At 68.5% G+C, this 21,168-nt stretch overlaps 1 protein-coding gene across 2 annotated transcripts; it reads left to right on the top strand.

Moving 5' to 3' along the window:
* The first annotated feature begins 856 nt into the window (after window positions 1-856).
* MIDN (midnolin) lies at window positions 857-13,091 on the top strand. Of its 2 annotated transcripts, XM_068174281.1 has the most exons (8): window positions 857-1,163; window positions 3,041-3,266; window positions 4,261-4,348; window positions 4,647-4,709; window positions 9,264-9,650; window positions 10,124-10,256; window positions 10,364-10,666; window positions 11,797-13,091. In XM_068174281.1, the coding sequence occupies exons 2-8, from the start codon at window positions 3,049-3,051 to the stop codon at window positions 12,057-12,059; spliced, it is 1,455 nt and encodes a 484-aa protein (XP_068030382.1). In that variant the 5' UTR covers window positions 857-1,163; window positions 3,041-3,048; the 3' UTR covers window positions 12,060-13,091. The 2 variants fall into 2 exon arrangements, with proteins under 2 accessions (XP_068030382.1, XP_068030384.1); XM_068174283.1 differs by lacking the exon at window positions 857-1,163 and having other exon boundaries at window positions 2,317-3,266.
* Window positions 13,092-21,168: the final 8,077 nt, after the last annotated feature.

Raw genomic sequence — 21,168 nt, 5'->3', positions numbered from 1 at the left:
ACAAAGGCTCCCTCCCAGCCCGGCTCTCTGCCTTGCACCAGTGGCCTCGCTCCCACCCAGACATCTGCACACACCCCAGGGGACGCCGGGCGGGAGGGACACGGCAGCAGAATTTTGGGGATTCAGAGAGTCCCCCTTGGCTCCTGCCGGGTCACGGCGCTGCAGCCTCCTGGGTCGGGTCTCCCCACTGTGGACTGGTCGCCAGATCCCCCCCTCCAGCTGCTTTGTGTCTTGGTGTGCCAGGGCATTGTCTGCGAAGAAGAGACCCAGCAAGGCAGCCTGAGGTCACCAGCATCTCCCCAGCACCCTCCCTGTGTGCACGGGGCAGCCGCTGGCCCGGGAGGAAGCAGCTTCTGCCCCGTGGCACCCGGGGCGTCACATCCCGGAACACGTGCCCACCAGCCCGTTTCTCCCTTGCTTTAAAGCCCTGTAGGGCTAAGTCTTGTCCTTGCTGGGAAGTGGGTCGTTGGGCAGAGGGAATCCCTGGGGGAGGAATGGTCCAGCCTTATTAGACATCAGAGAGTCTCCACGGGCAGCAGCAGCAGCAGCTTTGGCGCTCGGCTCCCAAGGAGAACTCAGCCCATCCGTTCCCTGCCCACGGACTGACTGACCCACCGGGTATGCAGAGGGGAAGAGGTGTCGGTCTGTCCCCTCCCCATGGTCCGTGGAGGGCAGGTCGTCCCTGCCCTTCCTGGAGCCGCGGCAGAGCCGGGACCCCGGCAGGGGCTGAGACGCCCCCGGTGGGCTGATACCGAGATTAGAGGACGGCGAGCTGGGATCCCGGGAGCGGGATCCGGAACGAGGGGGTAGGGGCTGGGACCCCTGGTACAGAACTGAGACCCTGGTGCAAAGACCGGAACCCCCCGCGGGAGCAGGTGCGGGTACCGCCGGGCCAGGGGCCGTGGCCGTTGCCGGGGCCGTTGCCGAGGCCAGACCGGTCCCTGCCCCCGCCAGGCTCCACCCCGGGCGGTGCGGGATAAAACTTCGGGCACCTCCCCGGCAGTTCCGCGTCAGGGCTGCGCTCGGACCGGCTGCAGCGCTCAGGAGGTGACACCGCACCCACCACCACCTCCCCCCGGGACGTTTCTGGGGTCTCTCTCCCTCTTCCTGCCACCGGAGGCAGCTGAGCTCCCGCCGCGCCGGGATCCGCGGGGCCGTGTTCGGTGAGTAGAGCCGCGCCGAGCTGGTGGGGGCCCGGGTCGGGCTGCGGGGGGGATCCGCGGACCGGGACCGCGCTCTCTCGGTTGTTCTCCCCGGAGCGGGAGGGATGGCCCCACTTCCCCGAGGCTCCCGAGGGGACGCACGGCAGAACCCCTCTTCGGTTGTTCTGGAGCTCTGCTCACCCTCAGAGATCCGCCGTGTCCTCGGTCACCTGGAGCTTTGCCTGCCTCCGGGGAACGGGAGCGGGATCGGTTCTCCTCGCTCCAGCTGTCGGAACCCTGGTGCTCCCGCCGCGTCCCGGGGAGCAGCTCCTCGCTCCCAAGACGCGGCGTTTTGGGGGAAGGGGTGGGGGGGTCTGCCCGGGCAGGGGCTCTCCATTCCGGTGGGCGAGCAGCGGCTCTGGGGAGCACCGCGGCCGGGCCGCCCGGTGTCTCGGTAAGGGCCGCCCGGTGTCTCGGTAAGGGCTCCCCGGAGCGCCGCCGGTGCGGCCCCCGCGGCCCCCCCGGGCGCAGCAGGCGCAGCGGGGCCGGCAGAGGGCGCCCGCGCTTTGCTGACTCATAGCCCCCCCGCCCCCCCGGGTGCCGGGACGGGGCCCCGGGGCTGCGGGGTGTCCGTTCCCCTCCCCGGGAGCCGGCAGGCGGGGCTGGGGCCTTTGGGGTGGAGGTTCCAGCTGGGGGACTGGGGGGGGAGGCGGGCAAGAGCGTGCTGGGGGGTACAGGGGGCTCAACCCCTCACCGGGACAGTTCCCCGTAGCTGTAACGGCGTCACCGGGAGGGTGACCGGGCGGGTGTGACCGGCCGCGGGTGTGACCGGCCACGGGTGACTATGCGTGTCCCCCCCCGCCCTTTCCGCCTCTGTGTCCCGGCGTCACTCGGCTCCGGGGGTTCCAGCTCCCGCCCGGCCCCGCGGGCAGTCACCTCCCGCCGCGGCCTCCTCCGGTGCGGGGGCCGATCACCGCCCCCGCAGCGGCTCTCCTGGCCGGCGCCTGCCCGTGTCCCGCGTCCACCTCCCCGCGGTGCCCGGGCCTCGCACGGCAGCCCCGCGGGCTCCCCGGCGCCGCCGGACCCCCGGGCCCCCCGCGCCCCTTTGTTGTGCGCCGGGATTATGAATGGCTCCAGGCGCGGCGCGAGGGCGCGCGGGGGGCGGGGCCGGGGCGGGGCCTGCGCGGCCGCGTGGGCGGGAGGAATCCGGCCGGGCCGCCCCGCCCACTGGGCCACGTGGGGAACCTGCGCCCGCCTCCCATTGGCCGTCCCCGCGGATGTCTGGGCGCTCGGCGAGCTCCCATTGGCCGCGGCCGCCGGAGGAGCCGGAGTGAATGAGGGCGAGGCCCCGCCCCGCGGGACGTTGCTACATTGTAACTTCCCTCCCCCCGGTGCTCCCACGGCAGCGCGAGCGGCGGCCGGTTCGGCGGGTCCGGCCCCAGAGAAGGGGGAGCGAGGCGGCCTCCCCGCCCCTCGCCGCGGCCTCGGGCCTCACCCCGCCCCCAGACACCCCGCACCGAGAGCACAGAGCGGCGGCGAGGAGAAAGAAAGGAGGCGGCAGGCAGGAGCAGGCAGCGCCGCTTCCACCACCCCCCCCTTCCCGCGGCAGCCACCGAAGCGGGGCGAGAACGGGACGTTTTATATTTTTTTTTTATTTTTATATTTATATATAAAATTTTATTTTTTCCGCCTGGGCTGCGGAGGGCACGGCCGGTGCAGCCCTGCTTGGGGACCCCCCTCCTAGCCGCCCCCCGCCTCCTCCCGGCCCCCGCCCGACGCCTCACCGCGTAGCCGGAGCTCCCGTGGGTCCCGCCGGGCGTGTGGTGGAGCGGGCCCGGCTCCCTCCTTTATCCGATCCCCCCGCCGCCCCCCGACACCGACCGCCGCTGCCCCCGCAGGTCGGCGGATGGACCCGCAGCCCGGCGCCAGGAGCTGCAGCCGCGGGGCTCCCGCCTGCGAGGTGGGGCCACCCGAACCCCCCATGAACCTCTACATCCACACCACCACCGGCACCCGCTATGAGCTCTCGGTGCCCGCCGAAGAGACGGTGGAGGGGCTGAAGCGACGGCTGTCCCAGCGCCTCAAGGTGCCCAAGGAGCGTCTGGCGCTGCTGCACAAAGAGAGGTACGGCACGGCTCGGTACGGGGGGGCTCGGCGCGGCTCAGGAGGCCCGGGGTCCCCAGCCCTCGACGGCGGAGCTGGGCGCGGGGGCGGCCCCCTCGCACCGGGCTCGGCACCGCACAAAGGCTCCCGCCCCCTCCCCCTTCCCGGCCCCATTCCTGTGCGGGGCGGGGGGGGGCAGCCCGGGGGGCCGCGGCGGGGGCGAGCGGGGGCCGGGCCGGAGGGAGGGAAGGAGGGAGGGGGGGCTCCGGGGCGGAGGGAGGGAGGGAGGGGGGCGCCGGGCCGGGCCGGGAGCGCGGCCGCCGCCCCCTCGCCCGGCCCTGCCGGGGCTCCTTTGTGGGCGGCGGGGCCCGGCCGTGCCCCGGCCCTTTGTTCTGGGCTCAGCCCCGGCGGCGGCGCGGCCCGGCTCCCCCTGAGCCCCCAGCGCCGGGGGCGGCGGGGGGGCCTTTGTCTGCCGGGGGCCCAGGCCGAGGGGCTGCGCACCCCCCGCGTGGAGCCGGGCCCGCGTGGGGTCGGGCCGGGAGTGACTTGGAGAGTCTTTCCCGGATCAGGGAGGAAGGGGGGGACACACGGGGACGCCACATCCATCTGCCGGCACCCGCGGGGTTGAGGGAGCTTGTTCCCAGTGCTGCCTCCCCCACCCACACTGGTCCCAACTTCTCTCTAAACCCCCCCCCCCAGTGGGCAGGTTTCCTGTGCCACGAACCCTGTACTCCCACCCCTCCTCGCAGCTCAGCTCCTCTCTGGCCCCCTCAGCGCTGCCCCGTGCCCAGGGCAGGGCTGCCCCCTGAGTTCCCCCGGGGGCCGGCTGAACGGTGGGGTGCCAGGGCTCCCTCCTGCCTGTGAAGGCTGGGAATTTCTGCAGGTAGGGGTGCTTGGGGGCCTGTTGGTCCCCTGGGAGCAGCCAGACTTGCAGCTGGTGTCCCCCTCTCGTGTGTACCCTCTGGGGGAGCTGCCCGACCTGCACTGACCCTGCTTTTGGCATCTCCTCCCACAGCCGCCTCAGCTCGGGCAAACTGCAGGACCTGGGGGTCGTGGAAGGCAGCAAGCTGACACTGGTGCCCACCGTGGAGGCCGGCTTGATGGTGAGTGGCCTTTTCCTGCTGCTCCCTCCATCCCTCCCACTCGTCCCTGTCTATTATTAAAGCCCCGGGCAAGGATGAGGATGTGATGTGCTGGCAGCCCCGCGGCTCTGCTGCCCCAGCTCTTGCTGAGGAGGCAGCGCTGGGTTGGGCACGGCAGCAGGTTTAGTATTTCACTCCTTTCTCAGGGCTTGTGTAGAAATAGTGGAAGTGACATGTCATCCCTCCCTCCTGCTGCGGACGCCCCCTCCTTTGCTGCATTTGTAACGTTAATCCCCCCCCCTCCTCCTTTTTTTTCCAGTCCCAGGCGTCCAGGCCAGAACAGTCGGTGATGCAAGCTCTGGAAAGCTTAACTGAAACTCAGGTGAGGGGCTGGATGCCGGGGCAGGATGGAGACAAAGGCGGAGGGCGGGGGGGAAGGAAGGACAGCTGCGGCCTCACTTGGCTTCCCCTCCCAAAAGCTTTGGCGTTGGTGCTTCGCTGAGGTTTCACCTTCAGCAGGGCTGGGAGTGCTGAGGGTGGTGCCCGGGGCAGGCGCCGTCACCCAGTGCAGCGCCGGGCTCGGGGAGGTCCCACGCCGGCAGCCCAAACAAGCCGGGAGCCGGGGAGGTGAAGTGACTCACTCAAGGTCACGCCGCAGGTTGGTGGCAGAGCCGGGCGGCTCAGGGCCCTGCCCGGGGCTGTGGGGCTGCAGCCCCCTCACTGCCCACACTGGGGTGCAGGGAGTGGGCTGCCCGTCTGCCCCACAGCTGTGATGCATGTGAAGGAGGCTGGCAGCTCGGGGGGCTGCAGAGCCCGGCTGTTCCCCCAGCGCCCAAAGGGGTCTTCCCGCTTTCCTTGGAGCCATCCTTGGGGGTGCAGATTGGCCCTGCTGGGGTGTTCTGACCCTCTCTTGTCCCTTGCTCGGTGGCCTTGTGCTGGGGCGCGGAAGGGGCCAAGTGGGCGGCGTTGGTGGGGCTGTGGTTGAATTGCTGTGGAGTTGTTGGAGGGGTGGGAAGTGGGCGGGCGGGGGGTCCTCACTGCTGGGGGGTCTCAGCTGCGGGCTGGAAGCGTTCCCAGGGTGGGAGAGCCGTGGGTGCGCCGTGGGTGCGTGCGCAGCCGCCAGCTCCTGCCGCGAAGGTGGAATTTACCCCCAGCCATGCAGGCCCCACTCCTTTGTTTTCTGTCTCTGTTACTGCTCTGAAACTCTTTCCTTCCTTTTTCTGGCCGATGCTGCAGCTTTGGTTTTTGAAGGGTTGGGTTTTTTGAGCGTTTTTATAACCTGCCTTGCTGAATTCTGGGAAGGGGCTGAGCCCCATGTGGTGCCAGGGCTCAGAGAACGGGCTGGTGGGGCACTGCCGTACCCCCCCGGGGATGTGGCAAGGGCCAGGCTGCCCTGCCTGCAGGGACCCAGAGTACCCTGGGCTGCCCGGGGTGACCTTGATTTTTGGGAGCTGGTTTAACCCCGTGTGGGGGCTGGGGGGGTCGGCTTGGACTGGAGCCCTAGTGGATCCCCAGTGCTAGACGCTGCTGGGCTCCCATGGAGGGGTTGCAAGGTGCTGCCCATCCCAGCTGGGGTGCAGAGCTGTGGGAGGGGGCTGCTTCTGGCAGCCTGGCCTGGCAGGTCACAGTGCACATCCTGGCCTCAGGGCTGCAGAAATTTCTGATGGGGCTGAGCGGCTCTGCTCTGGTGTGGGCAGCAAGGTGGGGTGGACTGGGGAGCCAGGAGCCTGAGGAGCTCAGAGTACCCCCCTGCACAGGGCTGTGGCCCCTCCAGACCGAGCCCAGTGAGCGAAGGAGGGTGGGTGGGCTACGGTCTGGCAGTGGCTGCGGGAAGCGGCTCCGCGCCTCCCTGCCCACCGCAGGTTCCTCCGGTTGGTGATTCAGGAAGCCAGGGCTGAGCAGGAGGAACCGCCAGCACCTGGGGGGCGGCGGGGGGGGGGCAGGAAACCACTCCTCCCATTCATGCTTTGCTGGGCTCTGCCTGCGTCACGCAGCCTCCGGAGCACGGGGAGAGCTGAGCCGCTTCCTCTGGGGGCGGTGGGGGGGGCTGGGGCGCTGCCACCCCCTTCCCAGCTTTTGGGGAAGTGACTGTTGGGCACGGGGGCTTCCTGGAAATGCTCTTGCACTTCCTTCCTCCCCACATGGCTGCCCCCACTTTCCAGGGATGGCAGGCGCTCGGTCCCACTGCTGGCTCTTCCTTCCCCCAGTCCCTCTGCCCAGGAGGGCTGAGGGGGAGGAACAGAGGAGGGGGATGACACATCCTGCTCTTCCAGGGCTGGGGGAATGTGGCCGGGGGGCTCTGTCCCTCTGCCCCCCTTGGCACAGACAAACAAACCCCTGGGCACCAACACAGGTGGCTGGATGGGGGGCCCGGCTGGAGACCCTGCAGGGGCCTGGGGGGGCATTTCCTGCTCCCCCTCCTCATCCTTGCCTTGGCCTTGCCTTTGCCATCTGGATCGCCCAGGATGGTTTCCTTGTGCCGGTTTGGGGGTGCTGCTCTCCCCATCGGGGCAGGGGCTCGTTGGGGGCAGCTCCCGCTCTCTGCCAGCCCAGAGCTGGGGGCTCGGGGCTCTGTGGTGCTGGGGGCCGGGGTGACGCGGGGCCAGGCGTCGGAGCGAGGCGGGAATGCCGCGTTCTCTGAGTCATCGGCGTTTCTGAGAAGCAGCTGGGAGACACTTGCCCCATCCCTGCGGGCCCCGAGCCCGGTACAGTGCAGCTGAGCCCCCCAGGGCTCGGCAGAGTCCCTGGGGATCCCTAAGTGCGGGACTTTGCGGGGCTCAGTGGCCCCAGCCCCGTCGGCGAGGCTGTCCCGGCCCCCGCGGCGGAGCCGGCTGGGAGGGACGGGGTCCTCCCGGCGTGGGCGGCCGAGCGGGCGGCTGGGTGGGACGTGTTTGCATTGGAGCGGCTGGTTTCGCCGGGGGGGGGGAGGTTGGCAGCGGCGTGGGGGCGGGTGCTGGGAGCCCCGGGGCTGGGGCGCCGCGGGGACCGGGCCGGCTCCGTGCCACGGCCTGGCCCCGAGGGTGCTGCGGGGGGCCGTGGGACCCCCGTGCGTGGGCATGCAGGGCTGTTCCTGGTGCCGCTGGGAAGCGCCGGCAGCACGGGCCTGGCCGGGTTGGGGTGCTCTGGTTTCTCCCGGCGCTGGCGAGGGGTCAGGCAGGGCAGGGGTGAGTCAGAGGGAGCGGGAGGCGGCCGCGGGGCGGCTGACGTCAGGGGGCCCCGGGGAGGTGCGCGGGGCTCCCCCGGGCACACCTGGGTGCAGGGCAGGGGCTGGCATGGGGCTGTGAAAGAGCCCGCTCGGGAGCCCAGTGGGAGCAGGACCCAGCTGGGACCCCTTCCCCACACTTTGGTGAACGGTGCCTGGACCTGGTGTGGGGGTCTGTGGGGTCCCTGTGTGAAATGTACCCCCTACAGTGCCTCAAAGAGCAGCACAGGGCTGGGGTGGCCCAGCAGCCGTGGAGGACTCCATGCAGGGGCCAGAGGCGGCCAGAGCTGGGATGGGACCAAGCAGCGAGGATGGGGCTGCCAGACTGGCATTAGGCCATCCAGGCTGCTATGGGAAGGAAAACTGAGGCAGGGTGGGGGCTGGAGCGATGCTTTCCCTTGGCCAGGTGCTCTGTGCACGCACACGCGTGTGCACACGTGTGTCCATGTGCGCACCCGCCGTCCTCTCCCGCCCCCTTGCCCCGTAACCTTCGTGTCCAGAGCTGCAGCGTCTCCTTCCCGCCCACCCCTTCCTCTGCAGCCTCCGCCTGACACGCTCGGGGCTTTGCTGCTGGTATTTTTAAAGCTGCTTTTCCCACGGCTTCTCAGAAGCGGCCTCCGCGGCAGCGGGGCGTGGGGGAGCGGGGCCGGGGCTGGGCTGGGGACAGGGGCTGCTGGGCCCCCACTCGACGGCTGCACCCCAGAGGTGCCATGGGGTGTGGGTGGGCGATATCAGGAGCTGCACATGACGGGCTGGGAAAGCTGTGTGCCCTGGGATAGTGAGGGGGGTGTACAGTAAAGGGGGGGCATTGTCCCCATTAACCCATCTGGGCTGGCAGGGCTGAGAGGCACAGCCCCCCTGCAGCACACAGGAGGGCAAGGGGGGGGGCTCACGGTGGCTCATGGCTGTCCCAGCCCCCCTAGAATGTGGGGCAGTGCCTGGGGGGCTCCCCTGTTCCCTGGCACAGCTGCCAAGTGATTTATGTGACTGGGGGGAGGCTGAGGGGTGTGAGCCGGGGGGTGGCAGGTGTTGGGCGTTGGGGGCCCCCCACAGCTGCAGCCTGGGGAGGGTCAGGCCCTGGCTCTTGTCTCCATGCTGCAGCTGCTCCATCACCTGCCGGAGCCTCCGGGCTGGGCACGGCCCGTCCCCCACCCCCAGCTGCCTTGAGGGGGGGAGGGCAGGTGGGCTGCACTGCCTGAGTCACAATGGTGGGCACGCAGGGACCCAGCGTGTCCTCACCTGCCCCCTCCTCTTCTCCCTGTGCCAGCAGGGGCACCCCCTCGAGCTGGGGGTGGGACACCCCTCCCGCCGGCCGGAGCAGCAGCGCTGGCCCTTGGCCGAGCGTGCGGCTCTGGGCAGTCCCGGCTGCGGCCCCTGCCCGTCCCTGCCCGCCGGGATCAGCGCCGGGGAGGGCAGCCGGGCGGGCACGGCCGCTCAGTGGTGGGGAATAAAGGGCAGGAAGGGCAGAAGGAAGAAAAATACCCCCCGGCACCATCAGCTGACGGAGCTGGCACCGGGCTGGGGTCGCGTGGGGACGGCAGCTGGGCTCGTCTGCCAGCCTGGCATGGGTGAGGGCCTGGGAAGGGGTCACCCTTTCTCTGCCCCAGTGACCCATCCCTATGGCCAAGGGAAACCTGTAGGGGCAACTGCCACCCCCTGCTCAGCACCAGGGGGGCAACCACCGCCCCACTGCTTGTGCCACGGCTGATGAGGATCCCTTCTCTCTCTCCCCAGGTCAACGACTTCTTGTCGGGCCGGTCCCCGCTGACCCTGGCCCTGCGCGTGGGTGACCACATGATGTTCGTGCAGCTGCAGCTGGCGGCTCAGCAGAGCACTGGACAGCTCCAGCACCGACACCTCATCGCCAGCCGCGGCGAGGCGGGGGCCGGCGCCAGCCCCCACTGCCGGACGCTGCACGGTGCCAGCGGCTCAGGCTTCGCCCGCATCCCCGTGGTGCCCTCATGCCAGCAGAGCCCGGCCCCCAGCCCCACGCCCACTGCACCGGCCCCCCCCATGTACTGTAACGCCCCTCACGCCGCTCCCGTCACCGCCGGGATGTTCCGGTCACACGGGGCCAGCACGCAGACGGTGAACAGCAGCGTGGTCTCCTCCTGCTCAGAGGTGAGTCTGGGGCTGTCCTGGGGCCTCTGGGAAAGGAGAGTGGAGCTGTGACGTTCCCAGCTCAGCTGTGGTCATGCCTGGCCCTTCCTCAGTTTCCTTATGTGTGGAAGTGGGTTGTCCCCAGTCTGGTCTCCAGAATGTCCCCAGGTCCCAGGGAGGGGCTCAAGGACAGGGTGTAACCCAAGCTCTTACCCTGCCTGTTCTCACACCCTGCCTGTCTCCATGGGTGGGCAGGAGCTGCTGCTGTTGCTTCCCTTTCCCCCTCGCACAGCGCAGCGCGGTGGGGGGCCTGTCGGGACCCCCAGGGTGATTCCTTGCATGCCAGGAGAACTGGGACTGGTGCCTGCTGCACCTGCTCCCTGTCTGGGCTCTCCCGACCTGGCTTTTTGCGGGCTGGCAGCAGGTCAGGAGCAGGGTTGTGTGTCCCACCAGACCCCTACCCCGAGGCTGATCCCATGTTTCTCCCCTCCCAGGTGGACTGTGGTTCCCGCAGCAGCAGCTCCCCGGGCAGCAGTCCGGCCCCCTCGGCCCGATCCCGCAAGCCCGGGGCGGTCATCGAGAGCTTCGTCAACCACGCGCCTGGGGTCTTCTCAGGGACCTTCTCTGGTACGCGCTGCTCGATTCCCGGGGGGCTCCGGGGGGATGCTGGGGCAGTGGGGCTGTGGATCTGGGGGTGGCTGCTTGTCTCACACCCACTTCTTCCCCGCCTCCAGGCACTTTGCACCCCAACTGCCAGGACAGCAGCGGGCGGCCGCGGCGGGACATTGGCACCATCCTGCAGATCCTCAACGACCTCCTCAGCGCCACGAGACACTACCAGGGCATGCCCCAGTCCCTGACACAGCTCCGCTGCCAGACGCAGTTCTCCTCCTCCTCCTCGTCCTCCTCCTCCTCGCCGCCTGCCTCTCCAGACCTCGCCACCAAAACTACCTCAGAGCCGCTGCCAGCGGCCGCCGCCCCCACCCTGCACCCCGTTGTCCAGTGCCAAAGCCAGATCCGGATGTGCAAGCCCAGTGGTGAGTCTGGCTGCCCCGAGTGGAGAGGGGTTGGGGGTTGAGGTTGGCACCTCTTGGGGGTCCCTTGTCCATGGCTGGGATGAGTAGAGAGGGACTGGGAACTGGATGATTGACAGGTGTCAGTCAGGAGGGTTGCATGTTCGGGGACAATCAGCACCCCTAGGAACTCAGAGAGGTCCCCCCACCCACCCTGCATTGTCATCTCTCCCAAACGCTGTGGGGACAAAGCGTCCCTGTGTGGGTGGGGGTGTGGGGGAGTGGCAGGTGGCTGCAGTGTCTGTGCTGCCCCAGGAGCTCAGGGCCTGTCCCTGCTGTGTGGGCAGAGGTTTTGGGGTCACGCAGACTCTGGTTCCCTCTTGCCAAACCCATTCCCCAGGCTGGGAGTGAAGGGGGGCCTGGCCGGGGGGCCTGGCCCGGGGCATGGCAGCGGCTCCCCGGCATTTTTGGGTGCACACCTGTGAGCCCTGGGGCCGGAAGGTGTCGCAGGCGCCTGTACCAGACCCCCTGTGATTTGCTTAGAGGAAAGAAGTGAAACCACCAGTGCTGGCTCAGCCCCCTCAGGGTTTGCTCTTCCTTCTCTCCTAGCCAGGGGTGGTCCAGGTCCCCATAGGGCTCCAGCCCCTGCTGACCTGGCCGGGTCTTCCAGGGTCACCTCCAGCTCTGCTCTGAGCCAGGACCCGTCCCCATCCATCCAGGGGCATAGAGGGGGTGTTGTGGTGGGGACCCTGCACCCCAAAAAACGGCTGTAGGCCACTAGGGATCAGCCTGGTGCTGTGGTGGGCACCCTGTTTTTGGGATATCCAAGGGACTGTGCCATGACGGGGGGCTCCGTGATCCCCCCAGTATGTGGGTTAGGCCACCCTCCCGTTACCACCTCACCCTTTTCCTTTTGGGGGGCACCTGCTATAGGGGTGTCCATGTGCCTGTGCCACCGGGGGCTACCTGCTGGGCTGTGTCCCCCCAGCCGTGGGTCAGGGAACCCCACCATGACCCATCCTTCTCCATTACAGGGGACACCCTGCCTGTTGCAGGGATGTCCACGTGTCCGTGCCACACGGGGCTGCCTGGGGGCTGGCGTGACCCCCCTGGCATCACGTGGCAGCCCCCCGTGACCCCCTTTTCCCTTGCAGGGGACCGGCTGCGGCAGACGGAGAACCGGGCGACGCGCTGCAAGGTGGAGCGGCTGCAGCTGCTGCTGCAGCAGAAGCGGCTGCGGCGGAAGGCGCGGCGGGACGCGAGGGCTCCGTACCACTGGGTGCCCAACCGCAAGGCCGGGCGCACCAACAGCAACAGCAGCGTCTCCAGCGAGGGCAGCCTGGACCTGGACTTCGAGGACTCGGTCTGGAAGCCGGAGGTCAAGGCCGAGATGAAATCCGAGTTTGTCGTAGCATAGAGAGCCAGGGCCCCAGGGGACTGTGCCGGGGGGTCCCACTCGCTGGCCCCGCTTCGGGGAGGCAGTGCTGGCGTCGCGGGCCGGGGCTCCTCGAGATTTGCCGTCTCCTGCGGCCAGACGCGTTGGGCCGACCTGCGTGTTGGGGGGATCCCCCCGTCCCCCTGCTCGGTTGGGTTTGGGGCGATGGGGAAGAGCAGTCGGAGCCTCCCCAGCCGGGGGGTCCTGGCACCCGGGGGGGCCCTGGGGCGTACCGAAGCTGCTGCTTTGCTGTGAAGAGGGGCACAGCCGGGTGGGCTCCGGCCCCACCGTGTGCCGCCCCACCCCGGTGCGGGCAGGACGAGATGAAGTCTCTCTCGGAGGTGCTGGAGCCCCCCCGATTTGGGGGCCGTTTGTTTTCCTTCCCTTCTATATGTAGCATTGCTCGGCTGTGGGGCTGGGCCCCCCCGGCAGCCGGGGGGACATGTGTGCCTGGGCCCCACCGCTGCAGCCTGGGGAGGGGGGACGGGGTGGGGGGGCTTTGTTTTTTGCGGGGTGTTAATTTTGTTTGGGGAGGGAGAAGCCAAGGCGCCTTCCCTCCACGGCCGAGCCCAACTTCCGAGTCCCTGGACTCCTTCCCACCCGCCGCTTGGGTGGTTGGATTTTTTTCTTTTTTAACTTAAAAAAAATAAAAAAAAGAAGAAAAAAAAAAAAAAGAAAAAAAACCCTGAATAAATAACCCCAAACTCGGTCCCGGCTGCAGGGCCGGTATTTATAGACATTAATGACCCGACTGAGCCAATACTGACATAGTCTTCATAGGCCGTAGGATCCTTTTTCTCGTCCGACTTGGATTTTTTTTCTGTCAGGATCTGTGCAAATAGAGCCCCCACGTGACGTGTTTTTTGTCTGTAAAAGTCTTTTTTTTTTTTTTTTTTTTTTTTTGTGTGTGTGTGTGTTTGGGGGAAAGGGGGGCGGGGGGAAGAGCAAGGCTTTTTTGGTCTTTAATATTTTATTTTTTATTTTTGAAATAAATTTTGGGCAGTCTGGATGCAATCGTGTCTGGTGTCAGTGTGGGGAGACAGGAGCTGCTTGGGCACCCCATCAGTGTCAGAGGGACGTGGCACAGCCACGAGTGCCCTGTACCTGTGCACATACCTGCTCAGCACTCACCCATGTGTGCACCTGCAGGAGGAAGGAGGGGAGTGATGCCCCATGCTCCCTGGCAGGGGAACAGGTCTGGGGTCTCCTTGAGGTGTTTTCAGCACTCTCAGGGTGGCAGACCCCAGCCTCTGGGTGCTCATCCGACTCGGTGCTCCCAGTCTCGTCCCACTGGCCGCTGCCCGGAGGAGCTGGGCCGGTTGCACCAGCCGGGCTGGCCGTGAGTGCCAGGTCCCTGCCAGCTCCCTCCCTGCCTCCTGCGTCACGGCGGGGTGGTTGCGGGCCAGGGCGGGGCGTCGGTGGCCGTGAATGTGGCTGTGCCTCAGTTTCCCCACCTGCACTTGCCCCGGGGAAGGTGATGGGGTGGGGTGGCCCTGGGGATGTGTGTTAGCACCATCTCACCCACGCAAACCTCTTCCTGCAGCCCCCAGCCTCCCTGGGAGGAAGCTGGAGGCTGGGGGGGCTCAGGGTGTCGGTTGCTGAGGGGGGACGCCGTGGGCTGGGACACCCCCGGAGCTGTGCTGTGACACCGACGCGGTGACACCGTCACCTCCAGGCACATCTGCGGGGGGGACGGAACCTGACTGGGCGCTGAGCTGTGGAGCTGTTACGTGGGGAGGGGCAGGAGCGGCTGCCCCTGTCCCCTCTGCCATGTGCCAGCCTCGTCCCCGCACCCCGGGTTTGGGGACAGGGAACAATCCAGAGCTCCATGGACCCTCAGCACCTCACAGACGAGATGGGAAGTGAGTGGCTCTTCCCATGGGGAACACCCAGGGGCCCAGAGTGGGCTGGGGGGGGCCTGGCCGGACCCTGAACTCCCGGGCGCAGCCGAGCGCTGGAGGAAACTGGGAGGGAACGGAAGCAGCCCAGGTTCCTGCGGTAACTTGTGCTGCACCGGGCACCCTGCGCCCCGCTTTGACGTCATTTCGGGTAGAGCAGACCTCGGGCTGCCCCCCCTACAGCCCCTGCCCCCCCACACACACCCCCAGCCCGTGCCAAATTTGGCAACGAGAAGAGCCGCCGACCGCAGCAGGAGCAACGCTGCGGCCTTGTAAGGCAATCGCTGCCGGGAGGGCACGCGGGGGACACACACACGCGTGTGCACCAGGGACACGCGCCAGCAGCCGCGCACGGCGGGACACGCGAACACCCGCTGTGGTGATGGACTCCCCAGTCCATCCTTGGGAGGTGCCAACAGCTGCTGCCTCCCATGGGCCCAGCTCTGGGTTTGGGGGGTGGTGGGGGAGCAGGGGGTGCCGCAGGCTGTGAGCTGGGACGGGCCTGGCCCCGAAGCCATGGCATGGCTTCATGGCACAGGAAGGACCGGGCACGCGCAGGAGGTGTCTGTGGCACAGAGACAAGCCGGGGCACGGCTTGTGCCACGCCGCAGGGTGACATCGCCACGCCCAGGGCCCCCAGATGCTGCTGATAACGGGGGGGTCACCGGCGCTGGGCAAGGCCGGGCAGAGCCCTCACTGCCCGGCCTGGGTGTCGGTGTGGTTCGCACCCCCTGCACCCCATCCTGGCTCCTCTCCCCACTGCCCCCAGCCCTGCCCAGCAGCCGGCACTGCTGCCAGGCTGTGCTCATCCCAGTGCTCCCAGTATGGAGCAATCCACAGCACCGGCACTGTGCCTGCCGTGTGGTGCCCGCTGTGGGGGCAGTGTGGGTGTCACCCAGCAGGTGTGCCCATGCACCCACAGCCAGTGGGTGGGGACAGCTGGACCGGGTGCCCCCTTGTCCCTCTGCCCAGCCCTTGCCGCAGAGGGTGCGCCAGGAAACACCCACAGCTGCGTGGCTCCCAGGGCTCCCGGCACGCCCGTGGGCCCTGTGCACGCCCGCGGTGCCGGGCACACCCCGGCACAGGCACGCGTGGAGTTGCGCGTCAAGCCTTGCACACCCAGCCCTTGCACACCCACCCACAGCACCCTTCACCCCACAAACCCACCCGGCCTCCCCGCAGCGCCTGCCTGCACCCCCAGCCTGCAAACATGCATGTCAACCCCCTGTGTGCCCGTGAAGCCCGTGGCCAAGGGCGGTGGCCATGGGACCCCCACGGCCGCCTCCAGCTCCCTCATGGCGTGGGGTACATCACGAAGCCCCAGCCCCACAGCCCCCTGGAATCCCTCCGGCTGCACCCGGCGCTGGCTGCGGGCGAGAGACGGGGCTGGCGCGGCGGTGCCAGACGCCGGGTGGGCGACGCGCTGCCGCGTGTCCCTGGCACGAGTTGGGAACACGGTGTCTGCCGCAGCGGGGGTCCCGGGTGGGGGCGAGCCCCGGCCCCCGCGTGGGGCTGCAGATGGTCCCCCCACCGCCCGGCTGCGGGGCCCCCGCCAAGGCTGGGGCACCCATGGGTGCCCCCTGGATGTCCCTGAGGGTGCAGAGGCCCCCGAAAGGCTGAGCCCCCGCACCAGGTCCCGGTGCTGCTGTGGGGCCGGGCTGAGCAGTCCTGGTGTGGGGTGCAGAGGAGGCCGCGGGAGGGGGCCAGGAGCTGCCGGCACAGGGATGGATCCTGGAATTAAAAACATTCCAGGAACTGACTTTGAACCAGATAAAATAACAAGCGCCGTGAGGAATGTCTCACCCCGCCCACCAGCCGCGGCCCCACGGCACTCCCCACAGCCTCCCACCGCCCCACACGTGTGCACGGGCCCTTGCACACGCGTGTGCACGCAGAGCTCGCAGCCAGTGTGCACACGTGTGCAGCACAGCCCGGCTGCTGGGGGTTCTGGGGACCTCCGGGGGGGCTGAACACCCCGGCTGCTGTGAGGGGCTGCAGCACACCTGGGGGGATGCGCGCACAGCCCGTGTGCAGTTCCACGCGTGGAGCACAGCCGGACACGCGTGGCTGTTGTGTGCACAGCGGCCCTCCTGCCCTGGCCCCGGCCCCCTCCCAGCCCAGCGTGGGGCAGAGGGTTCCCCCGTGTCCTCGCCAACCCTGGGGCCTCCGCGGCTCGCCCAGCCTGGCCCGCGGCCGCGGCCCGCGGAGCCCGGCGTGCATGGGTGGTGACATCACGGGCGGCGGGCCCGGGGGCGCGGTGCCAGCGCATCCCCGCGGACCACCCCGCCGGGGCCGAGGTCGCAGCGGGGCTGCAGCAGCAGCAGGAGCTGCGCTGGGAACCGGTACCGGTTGCACCGTTCGTCCCAGCCTGGCTGCCTGCCCTTGACAGCATCAAAGACCCCAAATCTCCCTTTTCCCCTCCTGGGGAACCCTCCAGAAGCAGCTCTCAGCTGAGGAGTTTTGGGAGGGGGCACCGGCTTAGGCCCCCCCTTTGTCCCCCATTCGCATCCGCAGGGGATGGTGCTTAAATGGCCCCGGTGACACCGGCATGGTTGAGGGGTAGCCCCTGGGTGACCCTGACCCCACAGCCTGTGCCGTGGGGGTCTCGTCCCCACACCACGGCCCCGGGCAGTGGGGCCAGGGCAGACATGGGGCTGATGGGGACACAGGGCCAGAGGGCATCGCCGGTGCGTCACCGTGTTTACGAGGACCTCGAGGAGCTCTCGTGACGTCCGTGCCGGTCCTGCCAGCCCAGGCCCTGCCAGGTGGCATAGTGCCACCACCGCCACGCTACCCCCCCGGCCACTGCTCAGATTTTTGGGGCTGGCATGGGGCCACCCGTTCCCCGGACCCCGGGGGGCACGGAGCGGGGGGCTCCCCCCGTCACAACGCACCGTGCGAGCGGCAGATGGGGCGTGCGCGGGGCTATTTATAGCAGCGGGACCCACAGGTAGCGACGGTGCGTCAGCACGGTGACGCAGCCCCGGCGACGCTCGGCCGCACGCCCCCGCACCTGGCTCCCGGGGCCCCCCCTCGAGCCCCCGGGGCTCCCCCCTCGAGCCCCCGGCCTCCATCGCCCAGGAACGGGGGAGGTCCCCACGTGCGCTGGTCACAGCTGGAGGATGCTCAGGCCTTGGCTGAGCTGGGCGGGGGGAGGTTGAGGGGGGTACATGCCTGCACCACCCCCAAATCCGTGTGTGTGCGTGTGTGTGTACATGTGTGTGTGTGTGTGTGTGTGTGTGTACATGTGTGTGTACACGTGTGTGTGTGTACGTGTGTGTGTACGTGTACGTGTGTGTGCGCGTACACATGTGTGTGTGTGTGTGTGTACATGTGTGTGCATGTGTGTACATGAGTGTGTGTACATGCGTGTGTGTACATGTGTGCATGTACGTGTGTGTGCGTGTGTGTACATGTGTGTGTGTACGTGTGTGTACATGTGTGTGTATGTGTGTGTGTGTGTACATGTGTGTATATGTGTGTGCGTGTACATGTGTGTGTGTACATGTGTGTGTGTGTGCGTGTGTGTGCGTGTACATGTGTGTACATGAGTGTGTGTACACGTGTGTGCGTGTGTGTGCATGTCTGTGGGCACAGGGTCCCTGAGCGTGGACGCTGTGTCTCTGCACGTCCCAAGCTGTGTGTGTCACTGCATGTTCCCACACACGTCACCGCGTGTGCCCACTCGTGTCCCCCACGTGCACGGCGGCAGCAGCGCTGCGGTGATCCGCACGCTCACGCCGCTGCGTGTGCCCGTATGCCAGTACCCGGCCACACGCGTGTGTCCCCGTGCGTTCTGCTCCGTGCACACGCTGTGTGTGTGGCCGTGGCGAGTGCGCGTGGCCGCGGTGGCCGGGGGTGACTCAGCCCCCAGGCAGCCCAAGAATGCCCCCTCCCCACCCTCTCCCCGCCCCTGGCCTGTGCTGGGAACGGACTGTCCTGGGGGACGGTGACACCCAGGGCTGACCCAGACCCTGCTGGGAAGATGAGGCGGTGCCCCCCCCCCCGCCTCCATCCTGCCCGCCCTCCCATCCTGCCTTCTGGGAACCGCTTACAGCGGCGGAGGTGAGGGGTCAGGGGAGGCTGGGCAGGGCTGGGGCCCTGCGGCTGGCAGGGAGGGGCCTGGAGGAGCCCCCAGGGACACCCATCCCCCCCCCCCCGCTCTGCCATGGGTACTCCAGAGCTCGGAAGTGCATCCCAGAGCTGGGGTCCCCTCGGTAGTCCCAGCAGCAGCGCCCACCCATGACCGGGATGAGCCCTGGGGGTGCCCAGGCCAGGCGTGCCCGAACTGGGGTCCAGCTTTGGGGCCCCTCGGCCACCGGGGCGTCAGGGTCTGGGGCTGTCCTGGCCGGGAGCACAGGCAGGTCCTGCTCCGTTCCCCTCCGCTCGGGGAATCCGGGCCAGGTGTTTCCCCCAGCCCGCCGGACCCCTGCCCGCCGCGACGGCAAAGCCCGGCCCGGATTAGCAGGCACGGAGCGGGACAGCACTCGTGGGTGCCCCGCGAGCTCCGGGTTCCCGGCACAGCTCAGGTCGCAGCTCGGAGGGGCTCGGGGCGGGCGGGGGCTCCCGGGGGATCGGCGGTCCCGGTCGGGAGGCGGGGCGGGGCCCAGGCTCCGCTCCGTGCTCCTTGATCCGTCCCGGGCTTCCCGCGCTCCCGGCGCCGCTCGTTCATTCATAGATCGCGCGCGCTCCCGGCCCATTCATCCCGGCGCGCGGGGAGCTCCGTTACCATGGCAACAGCCCCCCCCCCCCGCTCCCACCGCGCAGCCGGAGCGCCGGAGGGGCCGGGGGCGGCCCGGGCTCCGTGTGCCTCTCTCTGTGTGGAGGGGGATCCTGGCCACAGGGGCCCGGGGGGCCGCGCCCGCGGGTCCCCTCGTTCGTTCGGCTGCAGGCGGGGGGGGCTCCCGCCGGCTCAGCCCCGCCGAGGTTCGGGCAGCGGCTGCCACGTCGGCGGGGGCGGCCCCCCTTCGCTCCCCCGGGCCGGGGCAGCAGCCCGGCCCCGGCGGTTTCCATCGTGGGCCGGGCTTGGCGCAGCATAACCTTGACGATCCCTCCCCACCCCCCAATTCCCACTCCACCCTCCCCCGTCTCTGTGGTTGTGGCACTGCGCTCCGGCTCTGCAGAGTGCAATTTCCCCACCCCCCCAAAGTGGTGGGGACCCCCCCAGAGGGGCGGGGTACAGCGAGTGCCAGCGGGGAGCTGTGGGTGCGAACTGCCAGGTGGCAAAGTGCGGGTGTCCCAGTACTGCATGTGAGGGTGGGTGCAGGTCACATGTGTGCACCCACGGCTGCGTGTGTCGGGGGGGTTGTGCAGAGCCTGCAGCCCTCCCTCCGTGCACCCCAGGTTCATCTGTGTGGGGTGGACAGATGTGGTGCTGCGGGCACCTATTGCACAGGGCTCTGCGTGGGTGGTTGCAGAAAGCTCTGGCATGCAGCAGGGATCTGCAGCTGGACAAAGTTTCCCAACGTCCTCTTCTTCCTCTCCAGGTTCGAGAGTGAGGAGCCACAGCCTCAGGTGCAGGAGAAACTGCTGCTGCAAACCCCACAGGTGAGCTCCAGGCCCACAGGTGGGCTCCAGCCCCCGGCCCCATGTATAGACGTGACAGGGCTGTGCTCCAGGTCAGCGTGGGGTGAGCGTGGATCCTCGCACTGCTGCACTCGTGTGTGCTTTGCACAGACGTGTTCTCCCGAATTTGTGCATGTGGAGGACATGGGCATTCAAGACGCCGGGTGCCTGCACAAGTGTTGGTGCTTGTGCCCTCGGGTGCATCTCTGTGTGTGTTCGCACCGATCCCACGGACGGCGCGGCTGTGCAGGGCCCCCTACACGCGGGGGTTGCCCTCACATGCAGCCGTGCGCGCGTCGCGGGCTCCGCACGCCGGACCCGGGCGCCTGGCGCTGCCGGGATGACTCACGGGCTCGCAGAGGAAGCCGTGACTCAGTGCTGGATTCCTGCCGCTCCCCACCCCCCGGCCGCTCCGGCCATCGCGGCCACGTGGAACCCGCGGGACCTGCGGCCGGCCCGGCGGGGTGTGGGTGCTGGTGCTGGGGGTCCCCGTGGGGCTGCTCGGGGCCGTGCTGGGTCCCTGGGAATCGGTGCCTTCGGGCGCGCAGGAGGAGGATGCCCCGGGCTCGGGGTGGCACCGCGCACACGCCGATTCCCGCCCCAGCTGGGCGTGGGGTTCCGGATCGGGAACGTTTCCCGGGTGACTCGGGCGGCTCCGGCTGTGCCACCCCCGGGCAGCGGTGCCAGGCGCTGCCCCGAGCTCCTGCCCGGGGGGCTGCTCTCTGCCTGGGGAGCTAGGGCTGCTCCACCTGCCCTGGGTTTGCCGGGGATCTGGGCTGTGGCTGCAGCTCCACCTGCCCCTGGCACTCAGCCACCGCTGGCACCGGGCTCCCCAGCTGCTCTGGCTGTCAGCCCAGTGCTGGGCAAGGGTCTGGGGTGTCACAGTGTCATGCAGGCAGGACTGTGGACCTGAGCAGGGACAGGTGGCTGCAGAGGGAGGCACACTGGTGCCATGTGATGCCCAGAGTGCTGTGCCAGGAGCCAGCAGTACCTCAGGCACTGCCCTGGGGGTCAGTGGCAATGTGCAATGCCCAGGGTGCTGTGCTGGTGGTGCCACGCAGTACCCAAGGCTCAGTGCCATGGCACGGGTGGCCTCTGTGAGTCAGAGCAAGGTGCAGCAGCTGCCTCCTCCCCGCTTGCCCGTTCCCAGGCCCTGCTTACCAGATTCACTTTTGCAATGACTGGTGCAGCCACCCCAGCTCTGCCGAGCTCGCCCTGACCCACTCTGCCCACGCTACCTGTGGCCTTCTGCCCCCACATCACCACCTGTGACCTGGCACAGTGCTGCTGCTGCTGCTGCTGCCACCTCGGCCAAACCCCCTTAACCTTGGCCCTCTCCAGCTCCCACCCCAGGTGCTGCTGAGCTTTGCCTTCCTGAGCGAAGCCCATGTGCTCTTGAGGGGCTGCAGCCCCCTCGGTGGGGCTGGGGGCTGGTGGGTGACAGTGAGGGGGTCATGGCCAGCGGTGAGTCAGCACAGGCAGGTGTGGACAGGGACTGGGATGGGGACGCCTTGACTGGGGACACCGTGATCGGGGAATGACTCATGCGTTAAGCAAACAAACAGGCGAGTCCGTGTGAAGCTGTGCTGGCAGCTTCCTCCGTGCCCCAGCACCAGGGAGCTGCTGGT

Source organism: Anomalospiza imberbis, chromosome 27 (assembly GCF_031753505.1).
Source record: "Anomalospiza imberbis isolate Cuckoo-Finch-1a 21T00152 chromosome 27, ASM3175350v1, whole genome shotgun sequence".
NCBI lineage: Eukaryota > Metazoa > Chordata > Aves > Passeriformes > Viduidae > Anomalospiza > Anomalospiza imberbis.
Note: the sequence above shows the minus strand (reverse complement) of the source record. Positions and strands in the feature narration are given on the sequence as shown.

Excerpts from the sequence above, each read along its gene's own strand:
- MIDN (XM_068174281.1), top strand. The coding sequence starts at position 3,049 with ATGGACCCGCAGCCCGGCGCCAGGAGCTGCAGCCGCGGGGCTCCCGCC. Across the intron at positions 3,267-4,260 it reads GCGCTGCTGCACAAAGAGAG|CCGCCTCAGCTCGGGCAAAC; the intron begins GTACGGCACGGC and ends CTCCTCCCACAG. Across the intron at positions 9,651-10,123 it reads TGGTCTCCTCCTGCTCAGAG|GTGGACTGTGGTTCCCGCAG; the intron begins GTGAGTCTGGGG and ends CTCCCCTCCCAG.